The sequence below is a fragment of the Leptodactylus fuscus genome, chromosome 5, assembly GCF_031893055.1.
Source record: "Leptodactylus fuscus isolate aLepFus1 chromosome 5, aLepFus1.hap2, whole genome shotgun sequence".
In the NCBI taxonomy this organism is placed as follows: domain Eukaryota; kingdom Metazoa; phylum Chordata; class Amphibia; order Anura; family Leptodactylidae; genus Leptodactylus; species Leptodactylus fuscus.
Window position 1 is genome coordinate 117,874,498 of NC_134269.1, and position 13,623 is coordinate 117,888,120.

Here is a 13,623-nt window from a genome sequence, read left to right on the forward strand (position 1 = left end):
GCGAGAGAACCCATTTGCATACCGATGAAAACCGCTATTTATACCGAATGGCGGCACGGAAAAGACATCTAAAGGTAGGAGAAGAGTAGCCTTTCTTAAGGCTATTCCTACGGGTCAACGAGAAAAAAATTTGATTTTAATGGTTGAATCCCTTTAAATAATTTGCATAAAAATTATGATTGTATCCTTCATTAATCCAATAAATACAAAACTTGAAGCTGTTAAACTAACTCCTATTAAAACAGTGTCCTAAAGACGCCAAATGACCTGGTCCTGAATCGATTAAGTCATATTGTTTCCAAGCATTTGTATCATTATGATGCAGATTAGACCACTTTGTCCGTGAGCCTTCTTGTACAAATGACTGTGTGTGTAATTATTGTAATGTTCTGAGCAACTGCTTAATTATTAATATTGCATAATGCATCACACTATTAGACTACTGTAAAGCTGTCATTATCAAATTCCAAAGTCTTGAAACATCTTCATTTTATATTGTGCCCTTCCTGCAGTTTTACGCCACTCAACAACACTGAGCCTGATAGCATAAAAGTACATTGGAGTTCTTTATGAATCTGTGGCTTATAACTATTGCAATGGTAGACATGATACTCTTATCATTACAGTTACTGTAAAGTATATTAACACTATTACGTAGTCAGGTCACAATATTATGACCACCTACTACTGTTGACATTGGCAGCATATAGCCAATAAAGTAATTGATGTGTCATTGGGTATTTAAAGTGTGGCGTAGGCTGTGTGAACGCACAACGCTCATTGTTGTCATGGGTAAAAGGAGTGATTTATCAGAATTGTCTTCCTGGGCAGATGGAATCTTCTGGCTAGACAATACAACAGGTCACATGGCTAGAAATGTCCAACAGTGATTGCAAGAGTACGATCAAGATTTCAAAGTGCTTCCCTGGCCACATATTTCTCTAGATTTGAATCCAATTGAGCATCTATGGGACCACCTCCATAGCTATATTTGCTCTATGTACCCTGTGTTTGCGTGGGTTACCTCCAGGTACTCTGGTTGTGAGCCCTTTATGGGACAGTGATTGACAAAGTTTGTAAGGGCTAGTTCACACGCAATTACGCGTGTGCATATTCTGTCGCGTCAGTACAGTGCACAGCATCCCATCGCGTCTTTCCACTCCGGATTAGGCCCAAATTAATGGGCCTAATCCGGAGGTTGCTGTCACGAGGTGGACACCACAGCTGATTCAGCCACGGAATCCACCTGAAGAAAGGGCAGCTCGTTACCTTTTTCCACTAGCTGCATGTTGCAGCTAGCGGAAAAAAGAATGCTAGCGGTTTACATAGACCGCGATTGTGAGGGGGCGGATTATGATGTGGATTCCGCCTCCATCTTACCCCGTGTGAACGGGGCCTAAAAGCGCTGCAGAAAATGTTGGCACTATTCAAGTAAGCAAAACAAATAAGTGAGAAACATAAATATTTGTCCTCCCCCCACACACCCTCCAGCAAATGTAAGATGCACTGCAGTTAGAATTGCTCCACATGCCTCAGAGAATCTGCTAGCACTTTACTGAGTCACTTCCAGACCATCTAGCTGCTGTCCATGTTGCACATGGCAACACCTGTGAATATTTTCTGGTGATCATAATAATTTTACTGTGAATGTTAAAGCGTAATTTATTTATATATTTTCAATAAATCTGTGAAGGTGAAGATAAAAAAACTTTGTAAAAGTCTTTATTAAAGAGGGCCTTTCAAGTCCTCATGAAAGTTCTCATAAATCTCAGGGTTGAGTGGAGTGAGGGAATGTATGAAATAGAAAACCTGTGTGTTCTGGAATGCCTCTGCTTTGGGTGGAGAATATATAGCAGTGAAATAGTCTGTAGTGAAGACCCACTGGTTACAGAAGTAATTGTAAAGACTGAGTGTGTCTCCACCAGACAAGCACCTCATGGGAAAGGCCAGGAGGGAATAGGGGATTAAAGTGCGGTCAAAGGCGAGAGTGGGCTTTGCAAGCCATGCAAATCCTCCACCATTGCAGCCTATAATCAGCAGGAAGGTTGTCAACCGCCGAACTCGGGGCCCAAGTTAAGAGGTTGGGCTTCCAGTGTTGGTTTCATTGTTACCCATTAAGGACATTTAGTCTTGTTATAGATAGCAGTAAGTTGGGTGAGTTGGGCAGCAACATAATACCTATATAGTTGAGGCACCGATGGTCATCCCAGCTTCTTGTGAAAATACATAACACATCTATGTATACTTTATATGCCCAAATAAAATTAAAAATCTCTTTCTGAAGAGAAGCTAGGAAAGCAGAAAAGGTATAGAGTACAGGATAGGGTAACCATCTTTACTGAATAAACTCTTCCCATCCAGAGAAAAGTGACGCAGTGCCACCCGATATGGTCCTTTAACAGCTTTGGGATCAATGTAGTGAAATTCCATTTGAAATGAGCCTCTAATGAGTTACACAGATTGAAAAGCAAAATTCAAAGCAATCAGTTTGGTAGTGGCTGAGAGGACGTTGAGGTGGAAAATTTCCGATTTAGATGTTTAAGACCTGATAGTTGTGTGAAATGGGGGAGAGTATTAATTAAACTTGCAAGGAAAACTGGTGGATTTGTAATAGTTAACAGCATATCAATTACAAAAAGTTTTATATTTGTGTTCTCCTTTCTGCACTCCTTTAATATTGTGTGAACAAATAGCGATTGCTAGTGGCTTTATACCAAAGGCAAATAGGGCAAGAGATAAGGGGTAACCTTGCCGTGTACTGTGACGGATGCAGACTGGGATCACGGCATCTTTAGGAAGTTTAAGGTACACGATAGGGTCACAATAGAGTGCACAAAGGCCTCTCTGAAAGTGGCCGTAATTCCCACAATCTTGAGAACATGGGCAAGATATGTCCAGGAGAGGTTATCAAAGGATTTCTCGATGTCTAGAGCCAGCAGAGAAACTGGTTTTTCGGTAGCAGTTGGCCCAATGGATGATATTGTATAGTATCCTCACACTGTCAGAGGCCTGTCTTCAGGGAGTAAATCCTCCTTGGTCTGAGTGTATAAGGGATGGTAGAAAACTATTCAGACGAATGAAAAGAATAGAGGAGAATAATTTCACATCTAAGTTGAGAAGTGAGATTGGCCTATAGTTAGCTTGAGTTAGTTGCGTCTTTCTCAGGTTTGGGAATAACGATCATGGTAGTGCTGAGCATGTCTTGGGGAATTCCCTGCCCTAGAGGATGTAATTGAACATTAGGAGAAGGTCCTAACAGAGAACACTTTAGAATTTTTTATAATACAGGGAGGAAAAGCCATCAGGCCCTGGAGCCTTTCCATTTTTAAGGGTGTCAATAGCCGCATCTAATTCATTTTTAGTTTTGAGGTTTTTCAGAGTAGAAGTCTGGGAGGAGGAATTAGGAGGCTGATGTAGTGAAGAAAAGAGGCAATCTCCCGAGGGGGAACTGCGGTAGGGGCAGAGTATTGCTTTTTGTAAAACTGATGGAATTGGGTATAAATGGAATTAGGTTTGGAAGTTAATGATCCTCTAGGACAGTGGTTCTCAACCTGTGGGTCGCGACCCCGGCGGGGGTCAAACGACCAAAACACAGGGGTCGCCACATACCTCCCAACCGTCCCGGTCGGTGGGAGGTATGTCCTAGTTTCAACTGATCGGCACCCGGAGGACGCCGATGAGTTGAAAACACAGGCGATTAAAGCAGGCGCTGACACAGCCAGCTCCTGCTTTAACGCTGTGCTGCGGCTTCTGTATGTTTAGCCGCGATGTGTGATTTTTTTGTTGTTGTTATAAACATTAAGGTGGAACATAATGAAGGGGGGGACGGCATGACACTGGGGACAGAGATGGAGGGACATGAAGCTCTGGGCAGAGATGGGGGAACATGAAACTGGGGAACAGATGGGGACATGAAACTGGGGGGACATGAAACTGTGGGCAGATGAAGGCGGGGTTCGGCTTGACACTGGAGGCAGAGATGGGGGGGACATGAAACTGGGGCAGAGATGGGGGACATGAAACTGGGGGCAGAGATGGGGGACATGAAACTGGGGGCAGATTAAGGGTGTATATGAAACTGTGGGAGAGATGGCAGGGGAACATATAATGTACGGGTGACTGTAGGAGGATTATACTGTGTGGGAGCACATAAAAAATGAATAAGAATGGGCGGAGTCAACATAAAAGTGGGCGGAGCTAAATTCACCACGGACGCGTATTCCAAACTGAATGGGGTCACCGCAACATGAGGAACTGTATTGCGGGGTCACGGCATTAGAAAGGTTGAGAACCACTGCTCTAGGACCTGTATCTGATGAACAGTGTGCTGCCATTGACATGCCCTCAGTTTAGAAGCCAAAAGTTTATCATGTTTATTAGCATGTCTACAGAAACGCAACTGGGTCCAATGTACGGCCTTTTCAGTCTGATGTGTTAGGACAGTGTGGAGCCGCAATTTGACATCTCTCATAGACTTTTTTAAGTATCGGGAAGGATGGTGTTGATTTACAATTTCTAACTTTAAAGAGCTTATGTTTCAAATCTAACTGTACCTTAGTTGTTTCTCGCTTTAATCGGGAGGCCTCAGGTGTGCCAGGCAACTGGGCCATCTTTAGTTTTGCGAGTATTAGGTTTATGAGATCTCGTAGACATGATAGGGTGGCTCAAGGAGTATAATCAAGCCTTCACGGCCGGTGGGGAAGTCGTGATGGAGAGCTGAAGCGTTAGCCAGACATTACGGGCACCATAGCAGTGTGGCTCAGCCATCAATCAGTATAGAACGTTCAAGCTGATGATCTCTGTATAGGAGAGAAGGATGAGCTAGAATATAAAAGCTAAAAGTCCAAGATGGCCCTTAACAAATTCAAGGAACAGAGGGCAGAGTCAGGTCTCAGGTGAAAGCAAGGTAATCTTCCAATCCCCACTGCAGAACAGACAGGTCAGATGACAGTACTGCCTGAGGCTTGTATTGCTAGGAGGTGTCATAAAAGAAAAGCAAAGTCCAGCTAACAAAAGCAGCGATAAAATGGCGGGCCACTCAGGATACAGTCAGGACCAGGACACTGGTAGAGGCAGTAGCTTAGACCTCATCAGGACCTTGTAGCGGGGTCTGAGGAGCCCACAGGGAGAGTGGAATCCAATGGTCTCTGTTAGCACAGTAGTTATACAAGATCACTTCGGTTCAGTACATGCACCGCTTAGGGCGTAGCAGTCCAGCTGTCCTAAAGTGCTGGATAGTTCGTGCAATGGCGGCGGCTCCACATGTTGGGGTCTCCACTGGATTTGAAGGTGGCTACAGCTTGGGTCAGCAGAAACCACAAAGTCCTTCGGGCACATCTCAGAAGTCAAGAGGGAGGTCAGAGAAAAGTTGGAGGAATGAGGGGAATCCACAAGAGGTCCAAAAAGGTAATTATAGGTGAGTCTGATGATGAGCTTTAAACACTTATGTCCAACTAGGTGCAGCGCTAGGCCAAATATTAGTACGGTGGATATTGGGTCAGTGAAGCAGACTGGCCGCATTAGCTGCATTTAGTTGTATTGCAGTCTATGGGGCAAGTGATCTAATAATTTCAGGTTCAAGCTTCTTAAGGGGAGCTAATAAAACAGTAAAAAAAGATTTTAAAAAATCTCAAAATTCAAATCATCCCTTTTCCCTACAGCTCAAATAAAAATAAAATAAACATAAATTAGCAATTCCTGCATCTGAAAATTTGGCGAGAAATTAAGCAAAATGGCAAACTGCTGTATTTTCGCAGTTACACTTTGCCAAAAAAAGTTAAATAAAAAGCAATTGAAACATCACACATTCCCCAGAATGGTATAAATAAAAAAGACATCCGGCCCTATAAAGAAAGACACCTCGTGCAGCCCTGAATACGGAAATCTAAAACAGTTACAGGTGTCAGAATATGGTGAGTATGAAGCTAAGGCCCCATGTTGCAGAAACGCAGCATTTTTTGTTGCAGATTTTGTTGCGGTTTTTTGAGCCTAGTCGACAATGACTACAAAAGGAATGGGAAATATATAGGAAGTTCTTCACCTTCTACTTTCTGCACAATCCACTCCTGGCATTGGCTCTAGACACCGCTTCTAGAGGCATGGGGTGAAATTTCTCCAGATTACCTCAGCAAATTAACAGCTAGAATGCCAAAGGTCTCCAATGCTGTAATTGCTGAAAATGGAGCATTCTTTGACGAAAGCAAAGTTTGAAGGAGAAAATTATTATTTAAAATAAAAATCATTTCTAACCGTATCAATGTCTTGACTATATTTTCTATTCATTTTGCAACTAATTTGATAAATAAAAGTGTGAGCTTTCATGGAAAACACAAAATTGTTGGGGTGACCCCAAACTTTTGAATGGTAGTGTGTGTGTAAAGAAAGATAAACAGCAAAGTCTGAACTAATGAACTTATATTTATTGTAATGAATAGAATTAAAATAGTTTATCATTGCTTACTCCTTTTTTAGACATGCACTGCTGGATAGTAAATGTTTGCTGAGCAGCTGGCATTGCCCCTAGGGTATCAGTTATGGTCCGCATAGCAACAGGGCAATCTATTAAATTATTTCCATTTAGAAACCATACACTGGTCTTGCTGTATCCGATAATTAAAATATTAGCAAAGACAGCTGTGTTTTACCAAAACAGCGTCACTTCAAGCTTCAAGAGATATCAAAGCTCTGTGTTACATCTCATTGTTGAATATTTTGGTATGTTTACTCTACATGCATCCTACAATCCTGTTGCAGGGCATCGTAAATTCACGTACAGGGATATATACAAAACTAAATGTATCATAGTTTTGGCTTCATCCATTCCAAGAAACGGCCAACTTGCTGTGTACAACATTTATTACGTGTTTTAGGATAAGGTTTTACTTTGCGAAAATGCAGAGGGAAAAATTAAGTATCTTATAATATCATCAACATAGGATTCTGGGTAATGTCATCCACACAGTGTGGAAAAAATAGTTGCAATAAAGCTGCTTTTTTCAAAATCGCAACATGTTAATGTTAACTGTGGAATCACAAGTGTTTTCCTTATATATTGAATATAAGAAAATAAAAAAACTGAGAAAAACACACAAAAACTCAATGAAAGACGCTGTGGAAAAAAGCACAGTAGCAATTTGCGATGTGGAGTCCTAGTGACACCTTTTTATGCTGATAGAAAACGCCTAGAGGACAGATAAGGGGATTAAAAGTAGCAATTGTAAACAGAGTAGAGATAAGGAGATATAATAAATGTCCTATCAACATAAAAAGGTGTCAGTATGCAATCAGTATGTGTATCAGTCCGTTTTTAGTCTCAAACTGAATTCAAACGGACGGATGGCATACTGATGTGTGAACCAAGTATCAGACACTTCACCTGTATTTGGTCTGTTGGAGAAGCTGTCTGTTTCCTGCTCAATTACCAGTGTATACTTGTGTATTATCAGTGAGGTCAGCTATAGGTGGAGGCGTTTGTACCCTGTTATTAGTGAACTGTCTTTAGGATAGATCATCAAATTTTTAGCCCATTAAACTTTTCACACTTGGTTAGCATATCATGGATTTTGCCTCATTTTCACTAAAGTGCTACATGTGAGAAGCAAGTTTAGAATAATACATACAATTTGGCAACTACAGTACAGCCATTGCATCTCAATCTTGCTTTCAATTACTTTTTTCATAGGTTACGAAAAGTAAAAATTGTTGTAATTGAAAACCTCAGGCAGCTGGTCTGTTCATTTTATGAAAGCATCTGCATGGATATTCACTTTTCATTTTAAAGAACCTGACATCAAGCCTTATTTTACAAGTTTACAGTTTTCATGTTTAATTTTCCAGCCATTGATGGTCACTGTCCTGTAGAGGGCTCACAGTCTAAATTTCCTATCAGTATGTTTTTAGAGTATGGAAGAATGAAATATTATCTTTCTGTTCATTACATACCTATTAAAAGATGTAGAATAGAAAACATGCTGTAGATGATAAATAGTGAGCATTAATTTAAATCCCCCAATGTTTAAACTTCCTATTCATGGTCCTGCTTGCAGTTTCGGCCACAATTTTTTATTTTTTTTACCTGGATCTATGGTGGTATTTCAGTTGGCTCAGTGTAGACAGCAACCTATACTCTAAGGCCGGGGCCCCACGGCGGAAATGCCGCGGTAAAAATCGTGGTGTTTAACAGTACTTACAAAGTGGATGGGATTCATGCAAATCCCATTCTCATTTTGTGGAAAAAAATTGCAGCATGTCAATTATATCTACGGAAACACTGGCGGCTTTCCTATAGATATAATTATAACAGAAAGTCCGCGGAGGAAAACTCTGTCAATTTTCTGTTGAAAGCACTGCGAGAAGAACCGTAATGCGTTCATTCAGCAGTACTTCCCGCAGCGCTTTAGCGCTGCGTTTCCGCCCAGTGGGGCCTTAGCCTAAAGCTGCTCACATGTGCTTTCTGCCATAGGCTACGGGAGACATGCCAGAGTCAGATTAGTTTTTTCTGCTGATCAATGTCCAACACCATTTCCAAAAAGTTGAAACACTGTAAAATGTAAAATTTTATTCATAATAGTGTACAGATCAGAAGTTGAAAGTAAGACATTTTTCCACTGTTGAACAGCTAAAATATTTTTTCAGGCAAAAATGAGACAATATTTCTTTTCCCAAAATCTAGCAATTGGCTCTTCACTTCCCAGACATTTATAAACCTAGGGGAAGCTACATAATGGTATATAATGCCCTGTCCAACCCTTTTCTGAGATGTAACGCTACCATCAATATCTACATGAGTTAATTTTCTCAAATGAAATGGAATGAAATAACATTTACCTTCTGATATCTGTTCTTTGTTCTATGCTGAATAAAACATGGTTAGATGAGATTTCCAAATCATTGACAGGCCTATCCCAGTTCCTAATGTAAATCCTTCCTAATGTAAACCCTGTACCATCATTAGAATCCCCCAAATTTAACCCTCCTCTGTTCCAGCTCCCACATTTCCCCACATGATATGATGCCATTTCAGGCTAACTATATGTCCAAGCACCATCCACATGTTAAAGGACACGACTGGTGACGGCTCATAAAGTTTTATGTTTGTGTAATGAAAGTCACCTCTATTACAAAATTGTCAGACCACTGTATAAGCAATGCCACCCCTGCTACCTCTTGTGTCACCCCCCCCCCACCTCATAGACTGTAAGCTCTTGTGAGCAGGGCCCTCAGTCCCATTGTGTGAAATGACGTTCTTTGTTATGTATCTGTCTGTATTTGAACCCTACAAATTGTACAGTGCTGCGGAATATGTTGGCGCTGTATAAATAAAATGTATTATTCTTATTGCATTCTTGCTTTATGTATATTTTACATTGTCCCAATTTTTTTTGCAATTAGGGTTGTAATTCTGTCTTAGCAAATGTGTTATATATAGATTATACATGTCACCTTTGTTTAGAAATTGTTCAACTGTAGTGCAGTAGTAAAGTGCACTACGAAAGGGCCCTAAAACATGAACATTACAATATTCCTTTTATGAGAAATGGTATGTAACTAAGCTTTTAATTAGATACAACTATTAATCTTGATGTTTTTTTATTTACAGCTCCAGTCATAAGCAGGTTTTCAAGGCGAGCATCTGGTAAGGACTGCTTACTTTTAACCTCCAAAAATTGGTGTTAAGTTTGTTTGACTAATTTATATGATGTATATAGATGGTATGGTATCTTATTAGGTACTATGCTCACAGACTCCATTAACCCTTTCCCTGTCACCCACGTATTTATACATCCTCTCAAAGTGGCACATTTCTAGCCGAGGACCTATCTAAAATGTCCTTACTACTAATGCCGATATCTTAGGATCGGTTAGAGCTATAAAGATGAAATCTCATCTTTTAAATGACTTTAATATCATCATGATAGTCTGTACAGATCTGGGGAGATTTGCTGTTGAAAACGCTATTTGGCATTGAGATCCCACTGCAAATCTCAATTTCCAACAGCATTTCTAACAGCAGATCGCTCCAAATCTGTAAGGGCTACCATGATTCTCATCTTTAAAATGAATCTAAGGTCATCTTCATAGCCCTAACGGATCCTGAGATATGGGGCTCTAAAATGTCCTATCCCCTTCTGCCTCTGGCAGTATCTTAAGAGCTGCCGAAGGAGGAAGGACGGTGGAGGAACAGAGCTGCAGACTGCACAGACGATGATAAATCATTATCATCTGTGCATAACCTGTGACCCCAGGGGGAGGGTTTGCGAGCACTTCTGTCTTTTTTATCCTTTCTCCTATCAATCAGAGAGCATATTATATTACCTTTTTCTCTCTGATTGTCACATAATTTAATACCCCCACTCCACTCCCCCAGCCTAATCACAGGGGTATTCTTCTGTAATACTACTCTGAACATAACCAGGAAGTTTGGTAGTGTGAAACTTTCATTACAGATATACAGAAGGTGGCATTTATATTCAATTTTATTATGGAGCAAAAGGGAAAAAAAGAATTCTAACTGTTTTAAATTGGTAGTCACTGTCAGTAGCATGTTATCATTAATAATTTGCTATCATTATTAAAGAGGACCTTTCATTTCCTTCTACAGATGCGGTTTTATATACTGCTAGAAAGTCAACAGTGCTTTCCCGTTATGTGCCCCTGGGCTGGAGATATAGGTGCTGGTAGTTTCGACACCACTCTCTGCCCACCATCAGAAGGCCATCCGTGACAGTCTAGTTGGGCTATGAGGAACACACCCTCACTGTACTCAGACTTGTACTGTCAGTGGGGGTGTTCCTTACCGCCCAGCAATGAAACAAAGCTGTGAGGAACGCACCCTCCAGTACAAGGCTATGGATGAATACAGTCGGGGTTGTTCCTCACAGCCCAGCTAGATTGTCAGGGACGCCCTTCTGATGGTGGGCAGAGAGCGGTGCCGAAACTAACAGCAACTATATTTGCAGCCCCAGGGTATATAACACTGCATGTGCAGAAGGACATGAAAGGTCCTCTTTAAATACTTATGCAGTATGTTATTTTGCATCAATAATAATGTTGGGACAACCAGCACTCCTTATTGATGCTTGTTTTCTCTGTTGTATTCATTGCAAAGCAAAATTAGAAATAGCATGTATTTTTTTATAAGTTTAGTGTTCATCACTTTCCAAATGTGTTTTATTTGCTAGATGCGCCTCTTTATAATTTATTGTGAACGGTAATCATGAACCATGTTCCAGAATGGCATATTAGTAAACAGAGTTTTCCTCTTGACCTCCAATACAGAAAAATATAAATATTTTGAAGACTTATTTCAGTTTTCCATTTCAAAACATGTTAATTCCCTTCCAATAGAACATGTTTTGCTTTTCAAGCCATCTGTACATTGCAGTATTCCAAGAGAGATGCACAAAGAGAATTCCTGAACTCTGTATTCGACATAGTGCACTTCCATTATTTCAGATTTTATAGAGGACCTGTCACCAGACTAAGTGAAGTAGATTAGATGCTCAGATAACTCGAAGCTAAATGCCCTCCTGACCCCTTAGAGGAAGTTCACAGAGTTTTTTTATCAGGCAGAAAAGACCTGCTTCAAGTTTTTGAAGCAGATTTTGAAGCTTGATGGCGCATTCACTCAGGGTAAAATGAGGAATTTGGTGTGGAATTTCAGAAAAAGCAGAAAAAGGAACCCATTGAAGTCAATGGGAGGCTTTTTTTTTCAGCGCTGACATTCCACACCAAATTCCTCACCATTTTCCTCCTCCCTCAGGAATTTGTTGTGGAATTTCAGCACTGAAAAAAAAGCCTCCCATTGATTTCCGCTAGTGGAAAAAAAAGCTAGCAGCGCCCATTGAAGTCAATGGGAGGCTTTTTTTTCAGCGCTCAAAATTGAGCGCCAAATAAAGCGCCATTTTCCTCCGTGTGAATGGACCCTAAGCGGATTTGGAAGATTTCTCTAAGGCTAAGGACTCAGCAAAATTCAGCTAAAAAGGCTGTGCAAAAATACATTGTTTTCGCTGCATTTTTCTCTGCCTCCCCTCTATTAAATCTCTATGGAAAATGCTTATGATTCTGCAGCTAAAATTAACATGCTATATTTTAAATTTTTGAAAAAGCAGCTTTTCCAAAGCTCCTTTTTTCCACAATGTGTGGATGAGATTAACCAAGATCATGCTCAGTCACTTTGGTATACTATAAAATGTTGGGTTTTTTTCCCACTTGGTTTTTTTTTCTCTGCGTTTTTTTTCCCTTCCATTATTCAATATATAGGGAAAAGGCTTTTGTTTCCACAGCTAAAATTATCACGTGCAATTTCCAAAAATGCAAGCATATAGCTTTTCTGCAGATCCTTTTTCCACAATATGGGGCAAAAATTAACTAGAATCTCATTCACTATGCTGGTACTGTAAAGCATTTCCACAACATGGGCCTGAAGCAGATTTTGGAAACTTTTTTGGGGGGTCTAGCACACAGGGTTCTATTTCCTAAAACCATTAGTAGCTTTTAAAACTTTTTTTTTTGCAAAAAAACGCCTCAAAATCCTCTTGAAAAATTTATCTCATTCACACATTGTGAAAAACATACGCAACGGACACACTTCAAATTCCAAAACCCTTGCATTATACCTACGGAATTGCCAGCGTTTTTCCTATAGGTATTGTGGAAGCGGAAAGCCCACAGAGGATTCCTTTCTGTGAAAAACACCACGGTTTTTCCTACATTGATTTTTTTTGCTGTGACCTCCTATGTGGGACTTTAGTCTGAGAGGTTTTTTTTGCATTTCATTCATTTCTATGGGAGTTTAAGGCAAAATAGGGCAGAATACTCATTTTTTCTGCTAGCTAATAAAAAAAAATCTGCCATTGCTTTCCCTAGAAATGAGTGAGAGTCAGATTTTAGGAATTTTTTGAAGCAGATTTTATTACAGAATCTGCCTTAAAATCAGCTCCAAAAAGTCTGTACGAACATGCCCTTAAAGGGACTCTACCATTGGGCTATTCCACACATACGTTTTGTATGTAAATTGCTTCAGTAGTTTTATTCATATGCTAATTAGCCTCCAGCGAGAACAGGAAGTTCTCAGCAAGCACACTCTCTCCTGTGTGTACAGCACATGCTGCTGATGATTCTGATGACTCATCTCCTTGCTCTCTCACACAGCAGACAGAGGAGTGCTCACTGAGAACGTCCTGTGCTTGCTGGAGGCCAATTAGCATATGAATAAAAATGGGCTCATTCAAAAACTACTGAGGCAATTTACATACAAAAGGTATGTGTGGAATAGCCTTTCTAAAGGCTATGCAAGTATGTGCTTAGTTAAACATGACTTTTCCCAATGATAGAGCCCCTTTATGCACACAAATGTGCTTTGTCAGTGTGAAAACTGTGTTTTTCACAGCTAGCAAACTGACCCCGACGGACCCCAACAATGAAGAGGCAACCATAGCATGAGCTTAGTATAAGGAGTTTTCATGGGTTTGAGGCCCTAAGGCCTATGATTGTATTAGAAGAATGTAGAAAAAAAAGCAATATTATTATGGATTTATTTATTTCTTCCATGTCCATATATAAGGGAATCCTCAGACTGGTTACTTTAGTGCTGATTTTTCTGTAGTGCAGTTTGATAGAGCT

General features: G+C 40.3%; 1 protein-coding gene across 1 annotated transcript in view; it reads left to right on the forward strand.

Moving 5' to 3' along the window:
* PRKAR2B (protein kinase cAMP-dependent type II regulatory subunit beta) overlaps positions 1-13,623 on the forward strand; it is a 61,276-nt gene that overhangs the window by 33,247 nt on the left and 14,406 nt on the right. Inside the window, exon 2 of the mRNA XM_075274128.1 lies at positions 9,599-9,634. Coding sequence (XP_075130229.1) covers positions 9,599-9,634 — 36 coding nt within the window. The remainder of the gene's footprint in view (positions 1-9,598; positions 9,635-13,623) is intronic.